Below are 24,771 nucleotides of genomic sequence, written 5' to 3' on the forward strand. Positions count from 1 at the left end.
CGATGGCTGAAAAACTGGGTGTGGGCCCCCTGCCCCCCTCCCATCTAGTCTGGGCAACATACTGTGCAGCTTTATCTTTAAAAGGTTTTGTTCAAATAAGTCAAACAGAGAAAGACATGTATCATATGATCTCACTGATATGAGGAATTCTTAATTGTAGGAAACAAACTGAGGGTTGCTGGAGTGGGGGGTGGGGTGGGAGGGATGGGGTGACTGGGTGATAGACATTGGGGAGGGTATGTGCTCTGGTAAGCGCCGTGAATTGTGCAAGACGGTTGAATCTCAGATCTGTACCTCTGAAACAAATAATGCAATATATGTTAAGAAAAAAAAAGAAGAAGAAGGTAGCGGGAGGGGAAGAATGAAGCGGGGGAAAATGGAGGGGTAGACGAACCATGAGAGACGATGGACTCTGAAAAACAAACAGGGTTCTAGAGGGGAGGGGTGGGAGGATGGGTTAGCCTGGTGGTGGGTATTGAGGAGGGCACATTCTGCATGGAGCACTGGGTGTTATGCACAAACAATGAATCATGGAACACTTCATCTAAAACTAAGGATGTAATGTATGGGGATTAACATAAGAATAAAAAAAAACAGGAAAAAAAAAGGTTTTGTTCAATTTCAAAGAAATCACTTAGTTATTGAGAGGCTTTCAACAGATAAAACAGCATCTTCTTTTTATTTGGTGGCGTTTGTCACTAGGAACTGATGTGAGCTCTTCTAACTCGTTCGGAGGAAGGTCAGACTAGCAGTCTGGCCTGGTAGGTCTAGTCTGTAAATACAGATGCAAATGTAGTCTAAGAAATGTACAGCCTTATACGGGGCGGGGGGAGGGGAGAGGCAGGGGAAGGATGTTCACAGCAGTATTTCAGAGAGCAAAACAGTTGAAACAGCCTCAAGTTCCACAATAAGGAAACTCTTAAATTACTCTATGACCATGAATATCACAGGATACGAGATGGGACATTTTCCTAGTGTCTCAAGAGTTTTGCCTGGGGCCCCAAGTGGAGGACAATAGTATGCATATATTCCCCAGTGAGGTGCCAGGTAAATCCCGAAGGACTGGCTAAGAAGGGGCCCAAAGTGGTGGTGCGACCTTTAATTACCCCAACCCCACCTTCAGCTTTTGTAAGAGATTTCTTTGAAGGAACTGGAAGAAGCAGCTATTTCCCTTCCCCTGCCATTAGGAGGGGAGCCTCTCTGCCCATCCAAGCCAGGTGAGGGGGCCTCAGGATCACCACCTGTGGGGGGGTGCTTGCCAAAAGGGGAAGGCCAGCCTCCCACTCCTTGACTGGATGCCGATTGACATGTAGATACTCTGGGCCCAACCCTTCTGCCACTGGGAGGCCCGAACCTGCATGTATGAGGAAGTGACAAGGGAGCTGTCCCTGCCCCTGACAAATTTCCCGTGGCCAAGTGGATCAGAGCCATCTTGAAAGGGCCTTACTCAGGTAAGACGGTGTGGTATACCACTGGGGGAGAAGCGGCTGGGGTTGGCTGTTGGGGGCAAATGCAAACATTCAGCTGGGAGTGCTCCGTCCACATCAGGTCATTATATGGTGCTGTGTTCTCACGTGGGGAAGGAGAGAGGAACTACGTCCATATCTCTTTGGGCCTCAAAATTTCAATCAGGCCTGAGCTGGGAGGTGAGGAGACAAGCTTTGAGCTTTAAGGCCAAGAGTCAAGCAGGTACGGTATGATGTTCATTTAAATGCAACACTAACCAGATATTTATTGAGCGTTTACTGTGTGCCAGGAGACTGGTACTATTCTACCCATTTTAGGACGGAGGAAACTGACCGAGAGAGATGAGGTAACCAGCTCAAGGTGACAGAGCTAGGGGCCTTGTAGGTCCGCCTAGCTCCAAAGCCCATGGTGAGGCCAGTAGCAACCCCAAGCATGGAGTCTGGAGTCAATATGCCTGCACGGTTCAAATCTTGGCTCTCCTACTCAGTAGCTGACTGACCGTAAAGAAATTATTTAACCTCTCTGTGTCACAGTGTGCATCTGTAAAACAGACATAATAATAGTGCATCCCACATAGGGTTATTTGGGAGATTAAATGAGTTCATACAGGTGAGTGCTTGGAATAACTCTTGGCCTTAAAAAGGTTAATTATTATTCTTTTGATTACATCCCATTAACCTCTTAGAATGCTTAGGACACTGTATTAAGTTGAGAAAGGAGGGGTGCTTGGGTGGCTCAGTCGGACTCTTAGTTTTGGCTCAGGTCATGATCACAGGGTCATAAGATCGAGCCCAGTGTTGAGCTTCACGCTCAGCAGAGTCTACTTGATATTCTCCCTCCCTCTCCCACTCATACTGTCTCTAAATAAATATATATATTTTTAAACATTACATGTACAGTGTGATTACAGCTATATACAAAATAGTTATATCCCCGCAAAGGGAAAAAAAAAAAGGAAATAATACTTCCCATATCTTCTTTTCATAAGAACATGACTTTTATTTGGGGATTAGTTAGTTGGGAAAAGCCCTGGCCTTCTGCTTGGAAGAGGATGTAAACAATCAGGGTGTGTGTTTTATGCACAGATTAGTGGTCGGCACACAATACCCCAGATGCTAGAAGGTAGGTATTCATCCATCCATTCCACTTATTAAATACCTACCGAGTATTAGATTCCAAGATAAATGCTGTAATATAATCAACACCAGATCACTGAATGCTGCTTTAGGTTGAATTGTGCCTCCTCCCACCCCCTCCACTCCAAATTCATATGTCAGAGTCCTAACCTCAGTACATGACTGTATTTGGAAATAAGGTCTTTACAGAGGTAATCGAGTTCAAGAGAGGTAACCCTCATCCAAGAGGATGGGCGTCCTTATGAAAAGGGGACATTTGGAGGGAGGCACCACACAGGGCTACACCGGGAAGGAGCAGGTGGGAGCATGCATGGAAAATGAAAAGGTAATGCTGGGGGCGGTCTGGACCCCTCACGGCATGGATGCACATCTACCCCAACCTTCCTCACTATGCCTCACAGTGAAGTTCCCAGGGCATTAAGAACTATCTGTGAGGTGCGCCTGGGTGGCTCAGATGGTTAAGCGTCTGCCTTCAGCTCAGGTCGTGATCCCAGGGTCCTGGGATCGAGCCCCGCATCGGGCTCCCGGCTCAGCGGGGAGCCTGCTTCTCCCTCTCCCTCTGCCTCTCTCCCTGCTCATGCTCTCTCTCTCTCTCTGGATCTCTGTGGCTCAAATGAATAAATAAAATCTTAAAAAAAAAAGGAAAGAACTATCTGTGATGGGAGCCTACACCAAACCTGGTTTCAGTTAGAATCTCTGAGGGATGGGACCCAGGCATTGGCGTATCATAGAAGTTCTCCAAGTGATTCCTATGTGCAGTCAGGGTCCAGATCCATTGGGCTGAGCAGATCATAGGTGGGCACTAATTTTAGTACGAAAATTTAAATGTTTTCTATGGGTCACTAATAGGTGCTTTCCATGTTTTGTAAATCTGTCCTTAAGGATTCTCATTCCTGCCTACGGCGTCAGATCATACAGCAACCACTTGATGAGCGAAAGACCCCTGCCCCTTCTCTGTGCAAAGTCACATGTCAAGCTCACGGATTATCTAAAAATGGCCAAGAAGGATAGGGTGGTGAGAGGATATGGCAGATGAAGGGTAGGAGGTACAGTTGTGACCAATCTCGCAATAACTGCAACTGTAGATTTATGTTAATGTGAACTAAAATTATTCATACATCAGCCTTGCTGTGGAACAGGTGAATTTAACCCATGGCCAGATGCTATCCCTCCCATTCAGTGATTTTGTTTGCAGGAGAGGAAGTGGGGTGCCTCGGAATCACCTATAGGGCTTTTAGAATCTACTCCTGGGTTTGGGAAGGTTCCGCCCTCCTCTTCCTATTCTGGAAGCTCAGAGCTCCTACAACCTGCCCCACTCCCTTGTCTCTACCCCGCCTGCCTCTCTTCTCAATGATGGCCAGCAGGGTGGTCTCAAGGTGCAGGAGCCTGTCTAAACCCCCGAAGTCAATGCCTTGGGCTGTGTTTGTTTCCTTGCGTGTCCTGCCAGCTCAGCTCCCCTGTGGGTTTCTGGAGGGAGAAACCTGGCCTTGTGGGTCCCTGCAAGGCACATGGCCACAAGAGGGGCTGGGCGGGTGGAAGGGGGTAGGCTGCTGGTACCTGAGGCTCTTGATTTCTGGGGACTCTGCACGTCTTCTGCCTTGACTGCTTTCTTTTCACATGTTCCCCAAATGTGTCATTTGCCCTGGTACCCAGAACACAGCAAGCTTGATTCCAAGTCGCGATTACAAATGGCGACTCCCACCCAGTCCCTGGGGTTCCCTGTCCCTCGCCCTTGCTTCATTTCCCTCCGAGCACTATTACCAGTGGAAACACTCGATATTATACCGTTTGTTCCTGGTCAGCCTTACTTAGTTGCACGCCCACGAAGCCTCTGTGATGTGCTGGATGACATTTTAAGAGCTTAAAGAAAGATCAATTCATTCCCCGCCTCCCCACTGCCCAGATTAGCTGTTTTCCTATTTCTGACAGTGACCCCCGTGTGCCCAGTCACCAGCAGTCACCAGTGTCCCTTCTCTTCAGTCCCAAGCCTGACAGACACCAAACCCTCTCACCTCCTTCCAAACATGTTGTGATTTGGTTCTCGTTTTGTTCTGTTTGCAAATGTTCTTATGAGTTGAATTATGTACTCCCCCAAAGAGATACGTTGGGGTCCTGGCCCCCAGCACCTCAGAACGTGGCTGTATTTGGAGATGGGCTCTTTACAGAGGTATTGAGTTCCATGAGGTCATGAGGGTGTGCCCTAAACCAGTATGATTGGCGTCCCTGTGAAAAGAGGACCTTCGTACAGAGAGCCACGCACAGGGAGGAGATGGCCATTGACAAGCAAGGGCAGAGCCTGCCCCCAGCACCCTCAGAAGGATCCATCTCGGACTTAGAGGCTCCAGAGTGGTGACACTCCACTTGCGGTGCTTTGGCAACAGCAGCCCTAGACACCAGCACAGGTATTCGGAATGGCACCCTCCTCTCTTCATTCTACCCTCCACATCTTATACCCGAGCCCTGGGGACCCCATTCCTGGTTGAGCACCACAGCTTCCGAGTTTCTCCCTAGGCCTCCCCGGACGAGCCACTGCTGGGATGACTTGTCTAAAACTGTTCTTATGCCATCACTCTACGGGGAGACTCAGGAAGCTCCCCAGGTCTGGGAGACCAAGACCTCTTTGCCCAAAGCAGCCCTTTCCAAAGTAGAGCTGTTAACCCCACTGGATGCCCAAGTTAACAGGCATGCCCAGGTGGTGGGAGAAACATGGCTTCCTCTGTTCAGAGAAGTTTGCTTATCTGCCAAATGAACTTGACCAGCTGTCTCCTCTCCCTCCCTTCCTTTATGGAGATGTGCTGAGATTCTCCAAGAATCTAAGGGAGAGTTTCTCAGATTACCTGCCTACGGGGCCTCTGTTCTGGGAGCATCCAGAAACATTACTACTCAGCTTTCCAGGCCGGAGATGTCAAAATGCTAACTTTGACAGTAGGTCTAAGCATTCACCATTATATCCCCAGTACCTAAGAGAGTGGCGGTATCAGACTTGACAGATGGATGAATGCGGCATCATCTATCCTGCTGCAATCCATTTCCAATTTATCAAATGCCACCATGCCACTGCCTCATTCATGACCGCCTCTGGCCTCCCTGCCATATGGACAGAACACACCCTTTAACTCCTAATCTCCTCACTAGATTTCCTCCCTTCCTGCCCCACTCAAGGGTCGCCGTTCAAGGCGCTACTCAAATCTGACATCAGCTATCCCAGCTTCTAGACAACTAAAAAGAATGTTTGTATCTTTACCTATCCAGTCTTCTTTTTGTCCTGTCTCTGAAAAAGTTGAGATTCTTACTTTTATTTATTTTTTAAGATTTTATTTATTTGAGAGAGAGTGAGAGGGAGAGAACATGAGAGGGGGGAGGGTCAGAGGGAGAAGCAGACTCCTCGCTGAGCGGGGAGCCCAATACAGGGCTTGATCCCAGGACTCCGGGATCATGACCTGACCCGAAGGCAGATGCTTAACCGACTGAGCCACCCAGGCACCCTGAGATTCTTACTTTTAAAATGCTAACTCATTGGTATGTGCCTCGGATATTTATCTAATATATGTGTGCATAGATCTTCCCTGCCAGATTATACATTCCTTGAAGGAAACCAATATGTTGGGTGTTCCCCACAGGACATTTTTTTAAAAATTAGGCTCCACACCCAGCATGGAGCCCAATGTGGGGACTCGAACTCACAACCCTGAGATCAAGACCTGAGCTGAGATCAAGAGTATTTGCTAGGAACATTAACCCTGTAAGGAAAACAAACCCCACTAATTACTACTTCTCCTTCTCCTGTTTTGAATCTCTCCACTCCTGGTAATACCTTATCCTTTAAAATCCACTGTTTCCCATCCTGAAAAGCAGCAGCTTTTTTCCCCTGTATTTTCTAACACCCTCAAACAAGAATTCAATATTTTTTCCTTGCTCCCTTAAGGAATCTTCCAGGACTGCATGAACTTTCTTATCACCCACTCACTCTTTAAGCCTTACAATTACGTTTTCGTCCCAATGACCAATTTCTGCTTCTGAGCTCCTTTTCTTCCTCTGGCCTCAAATGAGGTGTTCCTCAAGCTTCCATCCCTGGCTCCCCCCTTTGCTTTCTACAAGGACTCCCTCCTTGGCAGTCTCGTCCACTCCCGAGGCTTCAGCTATAACCTCCTGATGCAAGAGTCCTAAACCAGGACCTAGAGCTGTGTTTTCCAGCACTTACTGGGCATTGCCACAAATCTCACATACCCCAACCTCTTCAAACCTCTATCTCCTGTTTCACAGCCCACAGACAAACAGAAAATCCCAGCAACACATGAATCCTATCTTCTTCCTGAATTCTTTATTTATATTTTTGGTAGGAACAGGTCCCAGTTACAGGCTTAAAATTTACCCTCATCTTCTCTGCAGTTCCCTGGGGCTCCCGGATATGGTCGTTGGTCCATCACTCACAACGCCCAATACCTTCCATCCACCCGTGTCTGGTATTCAAGGCTCTGGGGCCCGGGCTCCAACTTATCCCTCAGCCTTATCACCTAGGATCTCCTAATCCTTCAACTCCAGGCAAAGTATTTGTCAGTGGCTCTTTCCTCAGGTACCAAAGCTGGTAGCAGGGATGCTCTCGTCCTGCTCTTGGACACACGTCCCAGAGTCACTTCCATGTCAGAGACGGTAATACCATGCAGCCATTCACAGCCATGGCACAAACTGAATAAAGTTTGTGAGATAACATTACATGACAGAAGGAAGATATATTTACAAACAGTTTTTACAATTATTCATATGAAAAAAAATGTATGAGGGAATACATCCAAATGACAAAAAGACAGTTATATTAGAGTAGTGGAATTGTGAATGAGGTTTTTCATTTTCCTAGATTCTAAATTTTACTTAGTGTGGTTTTTAAAATACGTTTTTACTTTAGGGGCGCCTGGGTGGCTCAGTTGGTTAAGCAGCCGACTCTTGATTTGAGCTCAGGTCATGATCTCAGGGTCACGGGATCGAGCCCCACATCGGGCTCCATGCTCAGCAGGGAGTCTGCTTGAGATTCTCTCTCCCTCTCCCTCTGTCCCTCCCCTCACCTGCACGTACTCTCTCTAAAATAAATAAATCTTTAAATAAGATAAAATACCTTTTTATTTTAGAATACTTTTAGACTTACAGATATCTTGAGAAGATGGTATAAAGAGTTCCTGGATACCCTATACCCCATTTCCTTTATTATTATTATTATTTTTTAAAGACTTTATTTATTTATTTGACAGAGCAAGAGAGCACAAGCAGGGGGAACAGGAGAGGGAGAGGAAGAGGGAGAAGCAGGCTCCCCGCTGAGCAGGGAGTCCGATGCGGGACTCAATCCCAGGACCCTGGGATCATGACCTGAGCTGAAGGCAGACGCTTAACGACTAAGCCACCCAGGAGCCCCCAATTCCTTTATTATTAACACCTTACGTTAGTATGATACTTTTGTCACAACTAAATGAGCCCAGTACTTTCATGTAGTTTCTAAAACTTAAAAGATAAAGACTTTAGTTTGGTAAAACCAAATAAACAACATAAATCGAGGAAAACATCATTCTTTCTATCACCTCTAACTCCGTGTTAGCAACCTGATATTTATTATTTTTATTATTACTCCGGTTTCCTCTTGGCATGGATTGTTGGCTACAAACTGGAACAAATTTTGCTTTAGTCTCATTTGCCAGATGTTTGTGCATGTAGTTCACATGGTTGAAACTTCATTGTTGGCTAAAGGTTCTGGAAAGTGTTTTCTTGAACATAAAGTTCCACAGACTTTTTTTTTTTCCCCTAAGTAGTGTCCATGGAGCCCAGCATGGGGATTGAACTCATGACTCAGAGTCAGATGCTTAACCGACTGAGCCACCCAGCCGCCCCAAGTTCCATGAACGTTTTTAAGCCCTGTGAACCATCCCCACACCTAGAATCTCATGTTGGGTGCCCTGCTTCGCCAGCGAGTCCATAAGCTCTTTAGGGGTCTTCTCTCCTCCCTGCCCCACCCCCTGTTTTTCTTACATCCAAGAACACCAAGTCCAGGTTTGGTCTCAGAACATACGCTCAACAAATGCCACTTGTAATAAATTGTAGAAGTAGGACACGCTCTAGTAGATGGGGTATGGATTTTAAGTTCCTAAAAGTAAAGGATTCTCTATGAAATTTGTCTGAGATGTCAGACTTCGACTTTGCACACGAGGACGCTGCAGTGTTTTCCCTCTGCATCATTCAAAGAAGTGGATTTTAGTTTTCAAATGATAAAAAGCACTCACACACCAAATGTTACATATTCTGAAGAACATATCTTTAGCTTGCTTTTAATGTCGGAGCTCTAGAAAATGGACTACGGGTTTTGTTTTGTTTTTTTAAACGTGTCTCTCCTGGTGAGTTTTCTTTATTCTAACTGCCAAGTTGGCTTCAAAGAATCCGCTGGATATCTAGCAGTTAGAACAAATCCTATAGATTATGCAAAGAAATAACGAACTGAAGTAGGTAGGTACAGTCCTACTTTTCATAGGAATATGACAATTTCTTTTACAACAGAACTGGAAAAAAAATCTCAAATAGGTTTCTTCCCCTTTTATTCGTTTATAGATCTATTTTCATCTTTTAGTCTTTACTTCATATAGCCAGACCTATGACACTAAAATTAAACAGTTTCTGAACAGTGTCCTAAGGTATATTCTGTACCTAATCTTAACCGGTTTTGGAAAATCCCTACAAGCAAGCTAAACAAACAATGTAGCATTCTTACATCTTCATGAGAATCTATATCATGTTACAAAACATGTGAAGAGCAAAACTTGGTTAAACAAATTGAGGAATGCAAGAAGAGAAAATTTCAGACTTTGGGTTTACTACAACTGTTTAAACTTAGTCGGTGCCAAAGTCAACCATTAGATCGTAATTCCAAGGAAAATGCTAGGGATTACTAAATAAGAATATGATATTCACAATAGGTGACTGAAGAGCCCCAAACCAAAGTTAAAAGCAGCATGACTGACAACTTTCAAGAGAGCTGTATACAATTAAAATTGACAGTTCTACCAACTACAGTATAATTTTGCTTTTTTTGCAAGAGTGATCTGACTATCCAAGAGTATCACTATTGATGATTTATGACAGACTGATGTTTGACAAGTAAGCCTAAACAGAACTTTCAATTTGTCTCTCTAAAAAATTACCTTGGTGTTATGGAACGGGCAGGACCAAACTAGCCCATCTTGAGGCAAGACATGCTTTTTGAGACATTTGACACTCTAAATATAGTTCAGCAGATGTGAAGCATTGTGCAATTCTGCTAATGAGCTTTGAGCAAGTAGAAAGAAATGGGCTGGACAGTGCAAGAAGTAACGGAAGCACAAGGTGACCCAAGGAAACTTCTGGAAGGATGTACCTCAAAAGGTAACAATGGAATGACAGGCAATTCTCAGTTTTTTGGGGTACATTTTTGTCCTATCTGAAGTTTAAAATAACAAACATTCTTCTATAATCAGAAAACAGTACAGGGATTTGCTTTTTGGGGAAAGACAAAAAAAATAACGTGTTACTGAAAAAAGGAAAAGTTTTATAGAAACATTACAAAAATGTTATTAGACTATCCAGTTTTGTTGTGGCTTAAAAAAAGCTTCCCATTCACAGCATACCAACTCCATCTGAAAGAAAGCAGTCTCTGCTCTTTCATTCACTAACACTGATGGTCTGTGTTTAGCCTACAGACAAATATTTTTTTTCGAAAAACGGATTAAAGCTACCATAGTAACTGGGAGTAACAGACATTGTGTGGATGTGCTCTATCTACCGGGCTGTTTAAAGATCATTTCCAGACTTATTTTATTACCTAAAAATCCTCTTCTTTCTTTTCAAAGCTCTGGAGGAGAATTTCTAAAAAATTCTAGAAGGATTAGCAAGAGCCTAAGGGTGAAAATATAACTAAAAGGAGTCTTACCTGATGTTGCACATCAGAATCTGTTGGGCAGTTCAACGTAATGGGATCACATTCCTCAGCTGGGGGGTGGAAAAAGACACAAGACTTGATAAAGAACACGCTCTGCAGTGTAAGGCCTACCATTAGGATGCAATATTATGTGCTCCCTAGATATCTAGTAAAATCAGGAAGGCCTCAGGTCTCCTGCCCTCTCTGCATCCATGCATAAGGCCCCTAAGCTACACCCCACTGCCAGGGAGGACACCAGCCAGAGTCCCCACTCACCCCTGAGTACTGAGTTTCAGTTCCCTGCCAGTCCACAGAATTACTCAGATGAGCTAGTCACATCCTCCCTGCGGAACCAGGGGCGCTCCATCCTCTTGCCACCCTTTCCACCTGCAGTCCCTGGTTGTTCACGCTGTTCCCGAGGGCAACCTTCTGTGACCCTGCATGGCTTGCAGCGTCCCCCTCCCCCAGGCCGTGAGGATAAGTGACTCATAAACTGCTGTCCATCTCCTTTGTCCAGTGTCAGGTATGTGTGGCCGTCCACCTAACCCCAGGGCAGGATCCGTCCCCCACCAGCCGGGTGAACAGGAGGTGGTCTGACAACTGGCCTCACAGACAGCATGGCCCACCCACTATGGAAGACATTCGGTCAGACTGAGCCAACGTCACTGGCCCAGCAAGGGCTGCCTGGGACAGAACTGCCAGTTGCCAGACATGCACGTCAGTGTCTGTCCTCTCTTCCCAGCTAAAATGTCCTCGTCCCCAAGATGAAAACTGTTGTTCACTGTCTGTCCCCCAGTGTGATGTGTTGTCGGGTTCCACTGATGCTTGGCAGGTGAGCTTGGAGGATTCCAGCTCTAAGTGCCCTGACAGGTCCCTACTTAAGTCCCAGCTACCAAGGGCTGGGCTCGAGCTCTCCGGGAGCTGTGTCCAGCCTGGTGGCCATCACGGTACTCGGGGCAGGTGCACAAGGACTGCGATTGTACATGGCCAGGATGGCTGTGGGGATGGCCCTTTGGGAGGTCTGCAGAAAGCAATGAGATCGCCAGCCCAGGGAGAGTGAAACATGGCTCCCTGCGTGTGGTTGTTTGGGCACAAACGGCGACCTTGTCTGTCTCCTCTGCTGTCGCTGCCCTTGCTGCTGGCACACGTGCTCTCCTGACCCCCGAAGGCATCAAGGTACACATCCATGGCAGCCTGTGGCCCAGGAACCGGGGGGAACAGGAGAGGAGTGTTTGGCGTGTGGCTCTTGTGCCGATGCCACGCCCCCCGCCTGTGCGCCCGGGCTCAGCGCAGCTGTGCCGAAGGACCAATCCTGCGATCACGGGCCTGATGGACCCTGCGCGACCCGTAAGCAGTAGGACCTTCCTGGAGGTGGACCCCCAGGCAGACTGACTGGCCTTCCCTATGAGGTGGGCTATCAGCCTCCCCAGCCTGTCCCCATAAACTCCCAGAAAGTCTGCACCGTGAATGATCAGAAAATGAATGCTGAGGCTTTATGCAGGTAGAAATAAAAATATTCCAAGGGAGTCCACAGAGAAAGCATTAAAAAACAAAGGAACGGCAGGGCTGTAGCCAAAAGCCCAGTTTCAGCCCGTTGCCCACTGGGCCACTGGGCTACCTGTGCCTGATACAATGAAGATCCGGATCCTCAGTTACAGGGGAAACCCATGGTCGCCCTGCGGCATGGCAAGGGGTTAGTTCGAGCCTGACGCAAGCCTGGGGTCCCGAAACCATATGAAAGCAACCACTGCCGTACGGCAGGCCCCAACCCCCATGGTACTGATCTGAGGCTCTGTGGAAGAGGAAGTGTAGAAATATGAGCAGAGCAGAGGATTCCCCCACCTACCCAGAGTTTATCTGGTGACGCAAAAAGAAAAGGGGAGGGGAAATGAAAGAAAGATGGAAAGAAACCTGGATACTGGGGAGGACATAAAAGGAAAAAAAGAACTGAAAACAGAGGTCCAGAGTTTGACCCAATGGCAAATCCAACATTTACTACAGTAATTTACACAGCCCACAGATGAAAGAGTGCTGGATGGGCGGCTCAGTTGGTTGAGCATCCGACTCTTGATTTCAGCCCAGGTTGTGACCTCGGGGTTGTGAGATCGAGCCCGGGGTCAGGCTCCACGCTGAGCATGGAGTCTGCTTGAGATTTGCTCCCCCTGCCCCCTCCCCCAGCACATGTGTATACACACACTTTAAAAAAAAAAATAAAGTGCTGGATGCTTCTGCCTGATGAATTAAGTTCTGAATTAGCTTTAATATTTGCTAAAATGCATGACTTGGCAAAATCCTCATGGACTTAATCAGTACTGGGGCTCCAATTACAGTTACACCTGGAGATGCCACTAAATGTCAACACGGTGTTCCCCCCACCCCATAATCTTAGGAGAGCTCCTGAATGTAAAAGAGAGGACAGGCATGCCTCACCCTGACCATGAGAACTACCGTTTTGCCTCAATATCCCATGGTCACAGCACCCATTGCCCTAGAGCATCCCACAGGGGGCATGGCTACTCTGACCCCATAAATTAATATTCAGTTTTTACAGTTAGAAGTTGACTTGACAAAATGAGACCCCATAGACCTCTTAGTTCAAATAACTGATATGGCCCAATGTAAATTAAACAGGACCTTCAAAAATCAAAACTTAATTTAAGACCTGATGAGTGAAAGAAAGGCTGATTATCTACTGCTTCTCCATTTAACAGTTGAATTTGGCCTCTTCTTAAACCCGGAAGAAAACAAATGGCACCTCAAAGTGCATTACTGCAACCTTAATGCAGTGGTCCCATCCTTTAAAGCCCCATACCTGATGCCCAGTATTATTGAAATTACGGACTCCATCCCATCACCACTAGTAAATATGTGGCTATTAGAGATTTGGCTAATATATTCTGTCCGGAGTCTGCTTTAGCACCCTCTCACTGCAGTGTGCCTTCATCTGCAAAGGCACCCACACAGGGCGACCAGGCTACCCACGGGTTACCTAACAACCTTGTCCTACCGCATGGCCTTTGCAGGCAAGATCTTAACTACACCCAACCTTCTCCAGGACCACGGGTATGACATTACAGGGATGACATCCTCCTCGGAGGACATCCATTTGACATAGTCATCAAGCCATAGAAATATCCATAAAAGAGCTCACAGAAAGGGAACGGGACATTGCCCCCCAACACAGTGCGCTGCCCTGCCAACTTGGTTAAATTCCTAAGACTCTTCCTTACCGGAAGAGTTCCATCTCTGACGCCGCCAATAAAGAGTTATGGAGCCTCTCAGTACCTACAAGTTAAGACAAGTCCAACATCTTTTAGTTCTTTTGGAACTCTGGAGGCAACATATTCCCACATTTACAGACTTTACTTACTTTCATTGCTATAGTTACTTGCAAAGTGGTCCACCATAAATTTGGCTCCCTCCAACAAAAGTCTACGAGCATTCTCAGAGACCCCTTCATTGCCAGGGTTTCAACAACCTCTTCATATTCCTCTTGAAGTCCCCAGACCACCCATGATAGCCATAAGTTGTCCACGTGCTTCTGATGCAAGGAACTGCCCTCCTAGGCCCTTCTCTCTATATACCATTAGAGCAGCAATTGCTGGCTGCATGCTAAGCTCTTCTGGAAATAGAGGCTCTCACTGTGAGCCTCCATGCCCTGCTGCCCATTATGCCTTGGGTCACAGAAACAGAACTGCACAAGCTTGACATGGCTACTGAGGCCTTGCTACTGAGTGGAGCAAACCCTGGACCCTCTGGCATATTCCACCCACGGGAGGGGGCATCCCCCACTATCCTCAGTCTCTTACCAGATGCCATGATGCTGGAAGAGGCTACTCTTCTCTGATGCCTGGGTTACCTGGGGCGGGGGGCTGGGGGGTGGGGGGGAGTCCCTTCAGATCAACTGAGTGAATAGCAGTGGGAGTTTGTAGACACTAAAGATGAGATCACCACCATTATACACGATGGAGCTCATGGATAGTTGTGCTTTCCAGCCCTTTCAGGATGTCCCTGATAACAGATGGGATTCAAGGGTCAGCACAACTGGCCAAACTTCAGGTTGTCATCTTAGTGCTGGATGCCCTGGTCAACAAATGGTCCCATCAGCAGCATCATTATTTTATTATTATTATTATTATTTTTACAAACTCTTGAACCATTGCCTAAGACTTGTCCACTCTGGGGTAAAGAACTCTGGGAATCTCTTGCCTCACAGATGAACAGAATATAAATCAAGGTGACAGATGTCTCTACCTAAAGTAAGCCCACAATATAAGGCCTCGCTAGAACACTCTCTATCCCCTCGGAGCTCCAGACATTACTGGATAGGGACCAAGATGTTCATTTCACTTCTCAAATAACGCCTGGTTCTAAAAGGAGCCATTTGATGCAACTTCCATCTACTCTATAGGCAACAGGTTCCGTCGAAAGGTAGAATGGGCTCCTCACAGAATTCCTGTTTTAGTTACAAAGTGCAAACAGAACCCCTGCCTGGTGTCACTCATGCCAGAGGCATTGGTTATATCGATTCATGCCCTCTGGGGCCATGCCCTCACTACCCCCATGCCATACCACATGGCCCATTCTCTCCTGGTCAAGTGCCTGTTTTGCTATTTAGGGAGGCCCTTCTCTACCCTGTAAGTCTCAATCGTCACTAAGATTTAAATTGATGTCAAGAAACCGCGGAGTCAACTGGGGTATAAGATCTAAGATTAGACTCAATATTATGTGCTGTCTTGACATCTGGTGAAATCAGGAGGACCTCGAACGGCCTCGAACCGCACTCTGCTCTGTGGATAAGGCCCCCTAGCTAAACCCAAGCCACAGTCACCACATACCCCTGACTACTGAGTTTCAGTTCCCTGCCAGCCCACAGAATTACTCAGACGGGCCAATCACATCCTCCCTGGGGAACCAGGGCATTCCATCCTCTTGCCACCCTTTCCACCTGCAGTCCCTGGTTGTTCACGCTGTTCCCGAGGGCAACCCTCTGTGACCCTGCATGGCTTGCAGCGTCCGCGTCCCCCTCCCCCAGGCCGTGAGGATAAGTGACTCATAAACTGCTGTCCATCTCCTCTGTCCAGTGCCAGGTACGTGTGGCCGTCCGCCTAACCCCAGGGCAGGATCCTTCCCTCACCAGCCAGGTGAGTGAGCGGCACTCCAAACACATTCCCCTCTGCTTAACCCTGCATCAGATTCCACTGTGCTCATTTGCTCGTCTGACATTTGACTAAGCCTGGCAGACAGCAGAGAGTGGGATTATACCTGTCTTCATAGCTCAGCCTCCTAAAAGACAAGCAAAGTTATGTCAGCTCTATTGTCAAAGTGGGGTTTGCTAGGGAAAGTCAAAGGAACCCGAAATGCACGGGCCATGTTGAACACCTTTTAAAAACTTGACTTGGGGAAGAAACCTCCATTCTTAGGTTGTTTGACATGTGTTAACTTCACAACTCCTGGCTTGTAGTGGCCCAAATGTGTGAAAAATTGATTTTGGTCCCAGCAGCTTTGAATCTTTGTAGAATTCAATACTGCACTCTAAACTTGAAAGCTGAGAGACACACAGAACATTATGAAAGAAAGGTTCATGCAAACCTTGAAAGTTATAAAGCTTTAAAGAAAGAATCATGAATCAGGGGCCAACAGTTAAGACTGAATGAGAGATTGGTTGATTCATCTCTTTCTTACATTCATTAACATTCATTCACCTATTAAGTGCCAGGCTGCTGGGGCTGCATTCATGGCCTCCTACTCAATTCCAACTAAAGGACATTTTTCCCCTTAATAGTATTATCTGAGAAATTTAAACTAAAAGCATGGATTTTCACTAAGATTCTACATGTATCTTTTGAAGCAAGAGCAGTAGAGATCTTGCCTTGGCCTGTGCTTCTCAAGATACAGTGCCCAGGGTGCCTGGGTGGCTCAGTTGGTTAAGCGACTGCCTTCGGCTCAGGTCATGATCCTGGAGTCCCGGGATCGAGTCCTGCATCGGGCTCCCTGCTCGGCAGGGAGTCTGCTTCTCCCTCTGACCCTCCCCCCTCTCATGTGCTTGCTCTCTCTCATTCTTTCTCTCTCAAATAAATAAAATCTTAAAAAAAAAAAAAAAAAGATACAGTGCCCAGCATTGTGGCATCGAAAGCACCTGCGTGGTTAACAATGCAGATTCCCAGGCTCCACACCAGACTTCCTTCACTGGAATTTCGGGGCCCCCAGAAATCTGACATCCAACGGGCATCCCACAGAATTCTGATGCACTACGGCAAAAAGTAACAGATGTGTGATTTCAGTCACACTGATTCTCAGTAGGGCTACTGTCATAACGGTCAACCCAGCATTTTTGTAAAAGCGTGGTTTTTTCCTCCCCAATATGAGGATAACTTGAACTTACATAGTTACTTTTGTGAAGTGGTATCCCAAACACTCCTGTGGTCATATCCCTCTCTCTCCTCTCTGCCCTCCCCCAAAGGAAAAAAAATTGTGCAGGATGGGGGTGCCTGAGCAGCTCAGTTAGTTAAGCGTCTGCCTTCGGCTCAGGTCATGATCTCAGGGTCCTGGGATCGAGCCCCGCGTCCGGCTCCCTGCTCAGCGGGGAGCCTGCTTTTCCCTCTGCCCCTCCCCCCCAGCTCATGCTCTCTCACTTTCTCACTTGCTCTCTCTCAAATAAATAAATAAAATCTTTTTCAAAAATGGTGCAGGATGGTCACCTTTGTATTCAAACCATATAATTTGGGGGAGGAGGGAGTTTATTGTAACAGGAGTCCCAGTCAAGGTTGAGTGGGAGGCAATGAACTTGGAATGAGCAGGACCAGGACATAGCAAATCATGCAGGCAGGAGGGGTGTTTGGTTTCCTCTTAGAACAAGGAAGCCTATTAACAAAATGCTATCAATCAATGAGGGGAGAGATCATATAAAATACAACATATTGGCTTGTGAGTTTAGGGTAAACATTTTTACTTCCGAATTATTTTAGTGAATATCTTCATATTTATTTTTCTAACTTTTTCAAACTGAACCACTACTTATACATATAGTTAACAAACTGTTCTAAAAGGTCCCCCCAAAATCATCTATGTTTGAGTTCAGATGCCTCAAATTTAGTAACTATAGAATTAGTCTACTTTATTTCTCTTTAACTTAAAATTCATCACAAATTTTTTTTGAACAATAAAAGAGAAGAGCAGGAACCATAGAGAAAAAGATGATAAACTCTTGACTGATTTATGATGTATTTATGTGCAATAATTTCCCCTCACTGGGAACAGTGGCTCAAAAATCAGAATTTTTTTCCAAACACATTTTCTCTCAAATTGTGAAGAGTCATAATCGCTTCAGAACACTCAAGCCAGCAGTTTCTACAAGATATCAGGAGCTCTGTGATATAAAATAAGCTTCACTCATGTCACAAACTGCATGATCTCATCCTTTTTAACGGTTGTGTAATATTCTACCACATACACACACACACACACACACACACATCTTTTTCATCCATTCATCTGTCAGTGGACACTGAGGTTGCTTCCTTATCTTGGCTATTGCAAATAATGCAGCTATAAACAGAAGAGCACATATATCTTTTCAAATAAGTGTTTTCGCTTTCTTTGGGTACATACCCAGTAGTGGAATTACTGAATCATATGGTAATTCTATTTTCACTTAAGGAACCTCCATACTGTTTTGCACTATGTCCGACCCCTGAAACTAATGTAACATTGTGTCAACTATACTCAAATAAAAAAAATTAATAAAATAAGCCTCACTCTTAAATTAGTCCTGAGTTTAGTGCCTGCAGATTCTCAGAGAACAGCTCTCAGAAAAGAGTCCTAACAAAATAAACCCCCTGAAATCTCTAAAATCAGGGGAGGCAGAAGCTACACATTTGTTCTCGATAAGAAAACAAGTTTAACAACATGTTTCATCTCAAAAACATGCTGATTACTGGAGTTACATTAGATTTCCACTGTTGATTTATGGTGAAAACACATAATTCAGAACCACTCTAGTTTAGACGGCATGAGGAATAGCTTTATACTGCCCATGAATACAGTAGGAATATACTAGAAGCATAATAAAGATTTTGTGAAACATGCTTAATCTGCTTAAGAAAATAAATTTTGAAAACTTTTTAACCATATGGAAATTGTTCAAGCTAATTACAGGTAAATCCTCTGTTAAATATAGCAGGACCCCCTAAAATTCACTTAAATGTTAGAGTCCAAGTTTGGACTTAATTAGATTATATTTACTTTTAAATCTATACATTGGCCCCATTGGTAGGTTTTAAAAAAATACTAGCAGATATCAAGTCATAGATATTATTATTATTTAAAGATTTTATTTATTTACTTGACAGAGAGAGAGACAGCGAGAGAGGGAACACAAGCAGGGGGAGTGGGAGAGGGAGAAGCAGGCTTCCCGCTGAGCAGGGAGCCAGATGCAGGGCTCCACCCCAGGACCCTGGGATCACGACCTGAGCCGAAAACCAAGAGTCAGATGCTCAACCAACTGAGCCACCCAGGCCCCCTTGGGGTAAGTTTTTAAACTTCTAGACATTATGTATAAGATGATGTGTTTCTTTAGAGATAAGAAATCATGTGCTTAATTATACTGTTCTCTGTGAATAAGGATAGAAGAAAGATCTAGTCACATTTCTCATAAACGTGGTTTTCACAGTCATGTTACTTGTAAAATCTTCACCAGTTTAATTAAGGTTTTGTAAATCTCAAATTCCAGGAGAAATCCAATAATACCATTATTATTGTATCAGGTGGCTAAGCAACCAGTCTTTTTTCCCTTTTTTTTTTCCAAAACAGGAAATCACTTTCAAGGGTGTTAAAAAAGATCTTTAGATAGGGCAAGACATGACATTGCATTTCCAGAGTCACTGTAGCTCAGTGGTTGTCTCAAGCAGTGCTGTTTTTGCCACGGGGCTGGAAAAGCATCCTCAAGCCTGATTTTGCACATTTCCGTGGCCAGATTTCCCTCCACCATCTGATGCTTGCCTGTGTCAGGCACCGTCCTGGACTAATTTCACTGGATTCTCACTAGTGTTCTGGGAGGAGGAGAACACTGTCCTTCCTGCACTAGGAGACAGGGAACTGAGACCCTGACATGTGGAACCACCATTCTGAGGGCACTCAGAGTCCAGCTGGTGGTCTGGCTACAGTTTGGTTCTCTTGTCTATATGCCTCCCTGGTGGACACACCAAATCCTTGAAGCTTCTTAGGTTAAAGTGAGGTCTGCTTCCCAACCACTCAGGTATGCATTTACACACAGGTTCCTGGGCCTGGCCCCAGACCTACCACATCGTGATTCTAGAGCAGCTGGGCCCAGAATCTGGATTTTAAACAGCTCCCCCCCACCCCCACCCCCGATAATTCTTCACTGCACACTGAAGTCTAAGGAACACCACCTGAGACTGCCTCCCATCTGTCCCTGGTCGCCTGGCTTGCATCTTCCACCTCCTGGCTGAACTAGAGAATCAAATCGCAGACTGGAGGATTCAGGACACTTAGAGTCATTCACCAACAGGGGAAAGGAGGAAGGGAGCTTGCCAGAAGCCTCCCCGAGCACAGCCAGGATTTGGACTCAAACCTGGCCTTTGATCTCTTTTCCCTACATCACTGCCACTCCCAGGGCATGCACAGGGGGGCAAAAGGAATGAAACACTAGCGGTGTAATTTCTGGGTGTAAGGGGAAGAGTCTGGCGAGTAAAGACTGGAGGAGGGAGGGGAGCCTTGGCAGAACACCGCACTTAACCTCAGGTGGACCCTGGCGGGGAGTGCCCTCCCCACCCTCCAGTCGGGTGACCCTATGACTACCCTATCACAAGGACTGCCAGGAAAACCCACATTAGTGGGTGCTGGGAAGTCCTACCTCTCCAGGAACCTGGGGGCCCCAGCCATCTCTGAAGCTGGTCAGATCGGATGGTCCCCCACCCCGTCCGTCCACCCCTCCTTCTCTGGCTTGTCAGCAGAGCACAGGGGAAATGCTCCAGGAGGGCAACCAGAAAGCCTCCACAACAGACATGGCTCTGCAGACTGCCCCACGGAAGAAATTAGGAGAGGCTAAGCCTAGCCATGTCTATGCCATGGCTAAAACATTAGTCCATGAACTACAAAAGATAGGTTTTTGGGGGGTTTCGGGTTTTTGGTGGTTTTTTTTTTTTTTTTTGCTTTTTGCTTTGGGGCCTGACAAGCATCCTTTGCCCCTCTGTCTAGTAACAGAAGCCTCTTTCCTGTGGTTTGCATGGAACTAACTCCATGCCCTCCCCCACCCAACCTCAAGGCGCAGACCTGACCAATGTCCTCCATCCTCCTGATGGCAGCAACTGATTCACGGATGGCCACATGACCCAAACTCCCCGAATGACTGTCATCTCTAGAATTGTGCTGTGGGCGCTAGGGGGGCACCATCTTGACAGGCACCACGTACAACTAGAGGTGTCGGTGACCTCTTGATCTCCCACCATGAAGGGAAAGCCTGCCCCAAAATGGAGCCAACACAGATAAAGACAGAGCCAATGAGAGACACAGAGAGACTGAGCCTGAGAGCATCCTTCAAATGCCCAAAGACCCGAAGCCAGTATGTCTCCCCTCCCTTTTTAAAATCAGCTTGAGTTAGGTTTCTGTCACTTGCAACCCAGAGTCCTGGCTCTCTTCACTTTATGCATCTTAAAAACACCATAAGGATTTAATGTATAATTTGTAATGAAATAATTTATAGACTTTAATAAGAAAATCCATGCCTGAGACAATCAACAAGTCAAAAGCTAAAGTTTCAGTCTGTTTCTGTTTAACAACTTTAAGTAACAAGAGATGACTTTGACTAGTGCTTTGTTCAAGATCTTAAAATAATCACAAGTTCAAGTAGTTATATTAAGTGTACATACCTTTAGGGAGTCCCGTATCTTGAATGGGGTATTTGTCTGACTGTGGAAACCAACAAAAGAAGAGAGTTATTTTTAAAGCCCATAGCTCAGTTATAAGAGCAAAGTGAAAAGAAAGCTTTGTTTGGGGAAAGTCATAATTTTAGTTTAAAACCTTGCAAGTTTCTAGCCTTGGATTTATCAACAGGCCTGACCCATTGCTTATTTTTATCCTCGGCCTATAAAAATGAAATCAAGGTTGATAAGAAGTTAATGTTGGAACATGAGACAGAATAAGCCTTCTAAACTTCCTCAGCTCTGACCACTAAACCACACTTCCTCTTTTCTGAAGTGCTATGCCCCGCACCCACCCCCCATTTCCTGTCATTTAAAACTGAGGAGCATTTGCTTTTGTGAATTATGGGGATAGATCCATTTCTTGTCCCCATTTCTGTGGCATTCCTTTGGGTCAACAAGCCTGTGGACCAGGGAGTACTCACTCTTGTAGAGCTCTGTTCTGGGTTGACTAGGACAGGATTCAAAAGCCAACCAGCCTACCGACTGCACAAAGATCTACAAAGATCTACTCATCATGTATAATTATACACAGCTTGTCAGTGCACTGGATGGAGGCAGTACCATGGGAGGGAATTCAAAATAGCAAAGGCTCTTGCAATCATGTATTTCTTTCTTGGTACCTCCATGCAGGTATTCCGGAAACTTTGACTTCCGATTAAACTTTGACTTCCCTGAGAGGAGCGGGAATGTGCCCAGTCTCCCCATCCTGTCCCCTAACCCCTGCTCAGCTCCCACTCCCCATCTGGGCCTTTGGGTCCATGCCCTCCAGCCTTAAAAAAAAAAGGGCTGCACCTTCCAAATTGCCTGTAGGTCTCATGCATGTCTTCCTCCAACAGAGGAGAAAAAGAAACAAATGTGGAACCAAGGATTTTGCTTTAAAACCCCTTCCTTGCAGTTTCTTTGGAGCTGAACAGTGAAGTTTCCAAACCTCTAGAAGCCTCGAACTCCTCTTCCACAGAAGAACACGATCAATCAGTCATCAATCATGGAGAACTTAAGTCAAATTCTCCCTGAGACTAAATTCTTCTAGTCTGTTCCGCAGAGCATGGAAAACACACCCATACTATAACACTTCTCAGGCTGTTTCTAAAGTACGGACTTGCCTATTTCCTCAGATAAAGTCAGAGTTTTTCCAAAAAAAGGAACTATGATCTTTGCAAACCCACACTTTGACTCAGTGCCAAATAAGCATCTACCAGAAGTCGACGTGAAGGGCCCAACAGACTGGAGCAAATGCAGGTTTCCTGGAAGGACTGACATTTGAGCTAGGCGTGGAGAATGCCCATGAACTTGGGTGACCAAGAGGAAGAGCACGGTGGACACAGAGGAGCAAATCCAGGTGGTATGAAGGGTGACAGGTGTAGAAGCCGAGATGCACGCTAGAGAGGGACAGGGATGGATAGGAAATGAGGGGGCCAGTTTACATGGAAGATTCTGGAAGTGAGGTGAAAAGATTTAGGTGGGTGCCATTTCAGGTTCTTGGAAGCTTGGACCATCAAACTTTGCTTTGTGCCCAGCATTGAATATGGGATGACATTCAATACAGTCTTGCAGGAACTCACACAAGCAAATAATTCTGGCATGGTGTGATAAAGAGTAGGGGTTGGGTTGTGGAGAAAGGAGACCCCAAGGCCCCAGGGTGAGGCAAAGAAAGCATCACAGGGGAGGAAGCACAGGAGTTCCTTAGGGGAGGAAACTGGGAGATTTTCCTCATGGGACAGAACAGTGTTAGCATCCCTGGAAGGTGAGAAGGCGTGGGGTGTTTCAGGAGCAGCAAACAGCTACACTCAACTGGCTCATCAGGAGGGATGCTGAGATCAGGTCATGGATGACCTCATCTGCTATGTTGAGGAGTATAGGCTTCATCCTGGGAGCACCTGCAATGTCATGGGCTGACATGCGTCCTCCCAAAAAGATCTGTTGAAGTCCTAACCCCTGGTCCCCCCAAATGTAACCTCATTTGGAAATAGGGTCACTACAGACTTAGCGAGAGGACTAGTGAAGATGAGATCATACTGGAGTAGACTGGAGCCTCGAGTCAATAGGACTGTTCTCCTTACAAGAGAAGAGATGCAGAGATGCAGACCCACGGGGAGAATCCGGCCACTTGCCAAGGCAGCGAGGGCACTGGAGGGATGCAGCTGAAAGCTGAGAACCACCAGGGGTTGCCGACCACCACACAGACCAGCAGAGATGAGAAAGGATTCTTCCCCACCGGTTTCGGAGGGCGGACAAGGGCCCTGGCCCTCCCAACCTGCAGATGTGGTGGGGGGGCACTTAGGTCACCCGCTGTGTGGTCCTCTGTTGTGGCAGCCCCAGCAAACTGACCCAGGGAAAGTTTGGGGAAATCACTGTGCCCTGGCACAGAGAAGTGAGCGGGGGGGGGGGGGGGGGGCTGTGTGACCCTAGGCGAGAGGGAAGGAGAACCTGATGTTGGCAAGAGAGTGGGAGTCTGAGAGCAGCGCAGTTTGGGCTCTGGGGAAGGGGACCGGAAGGACAAACGGAGTGCACCTTCTAGCGCTGAAGGTTCTCATTCAGGACTACAGCACGGGGAATGGTGAGCGATAGCCACAGGGCCGGCCCACGCTCTGTCTTTCTGGAATGTAGGGACAGGGGATGTTTCCATACTGATTTCCACCGTGCGTCCAGCTTTGTCCCCCACGCTGTCCCTTAGCAAAATGTGCAGTGGGGACTCGAGACATAAGGACAAACACCTCAGGTCTTCAGGACCCTGAGGTGCCTCGTGAATCACCAAAGACTTCAGGATATTTCATCGAATTATATTGTCTAATGATATTGTTGTGTGTATTTTATGTCATTCTAACTAAATTAATCAGAATTTTTCATGGACTGGGCGGTTCCTCTCCTCCAAACACTTTTTTTTTTAAAAGGAATGTGTCACACCCTATATGCATAATAACACATGTGATGTTGCCAGAGGCATGGATCTGGTCATAAGCAAGAGGCGGTTCCATATCGGCAAGCAGGGCTCCCATCTGGGTGATTTTACACAAATCCGTTAACACTCATCACTTCATCTGTAGAATGGGGTGGCTGTCCTACCATCTCAGTGATTATTTGGAGGATGAAGACGATGTATGTGAAATCCTTGGTAAACCTTCAGCAGCAGACACACCACGGACTGGTTCTGGGAGGGCAGGGCAGGGACCTGAAGCCAGCTGCTGGGTCTGCATCCCGCCTGGGCTGCTTCCAAGGTGGGCCACTTACCCCAACCCCTGTGTCTCAGCTGTTCATCTATGAAATGGGCAGAGCTTATCTTATAGGGTTGTTGCATATG

At 46.3% G+C, this 24,771-nt stretch overlaps 1 protein-coding gene across 2 annotated transcripts in view; it reads right to left on the bottom strand.

Moving 5' to 3' along the window:
- Positions 1-24,771, bottom strand: part of EDARADD (EDAR associated via death domain) — an 89,922-nt gene that overhangs the window by 26,155 nt on the left and 38,996 nt on the right. For both annotated transcript variants that reach the window (XM_064594595.1, XM_045877785.3), the window contains exons 3-4: positions 21,420-21,459; positions 10,543-10,601 (exon numbers count right to left, since the gene is read on the bottom strand). In XM_064594595.1, coding sequence (XP_064450665.1) covers positions 10,543-10,601; positions 21,420-21,459 — 99 coding nt within the window. The remainder of the gene's footprint in view (positions 1-10,542; positions 10,602-21,419; positions 21,460-24,771) is intronic.

The sequence above is a fragment of the Mirounga angustirostris genome, unplaced genomic scaffold, assembly GCF_029215605.1.
Source record: "Mirounga angustirostris isolate CCGP_5_RB_7025 unplaced genomic scaffold, mMirAng1.0.hap1 SCAF_6, whole genome shotgun sequence".
Classification (NCBI taxonomy): Eukaryota; Metazoa; Chordata; class Mammalia; order Carnivora; family Phocidae; genus Mirounga; species Mirounga angustirostris.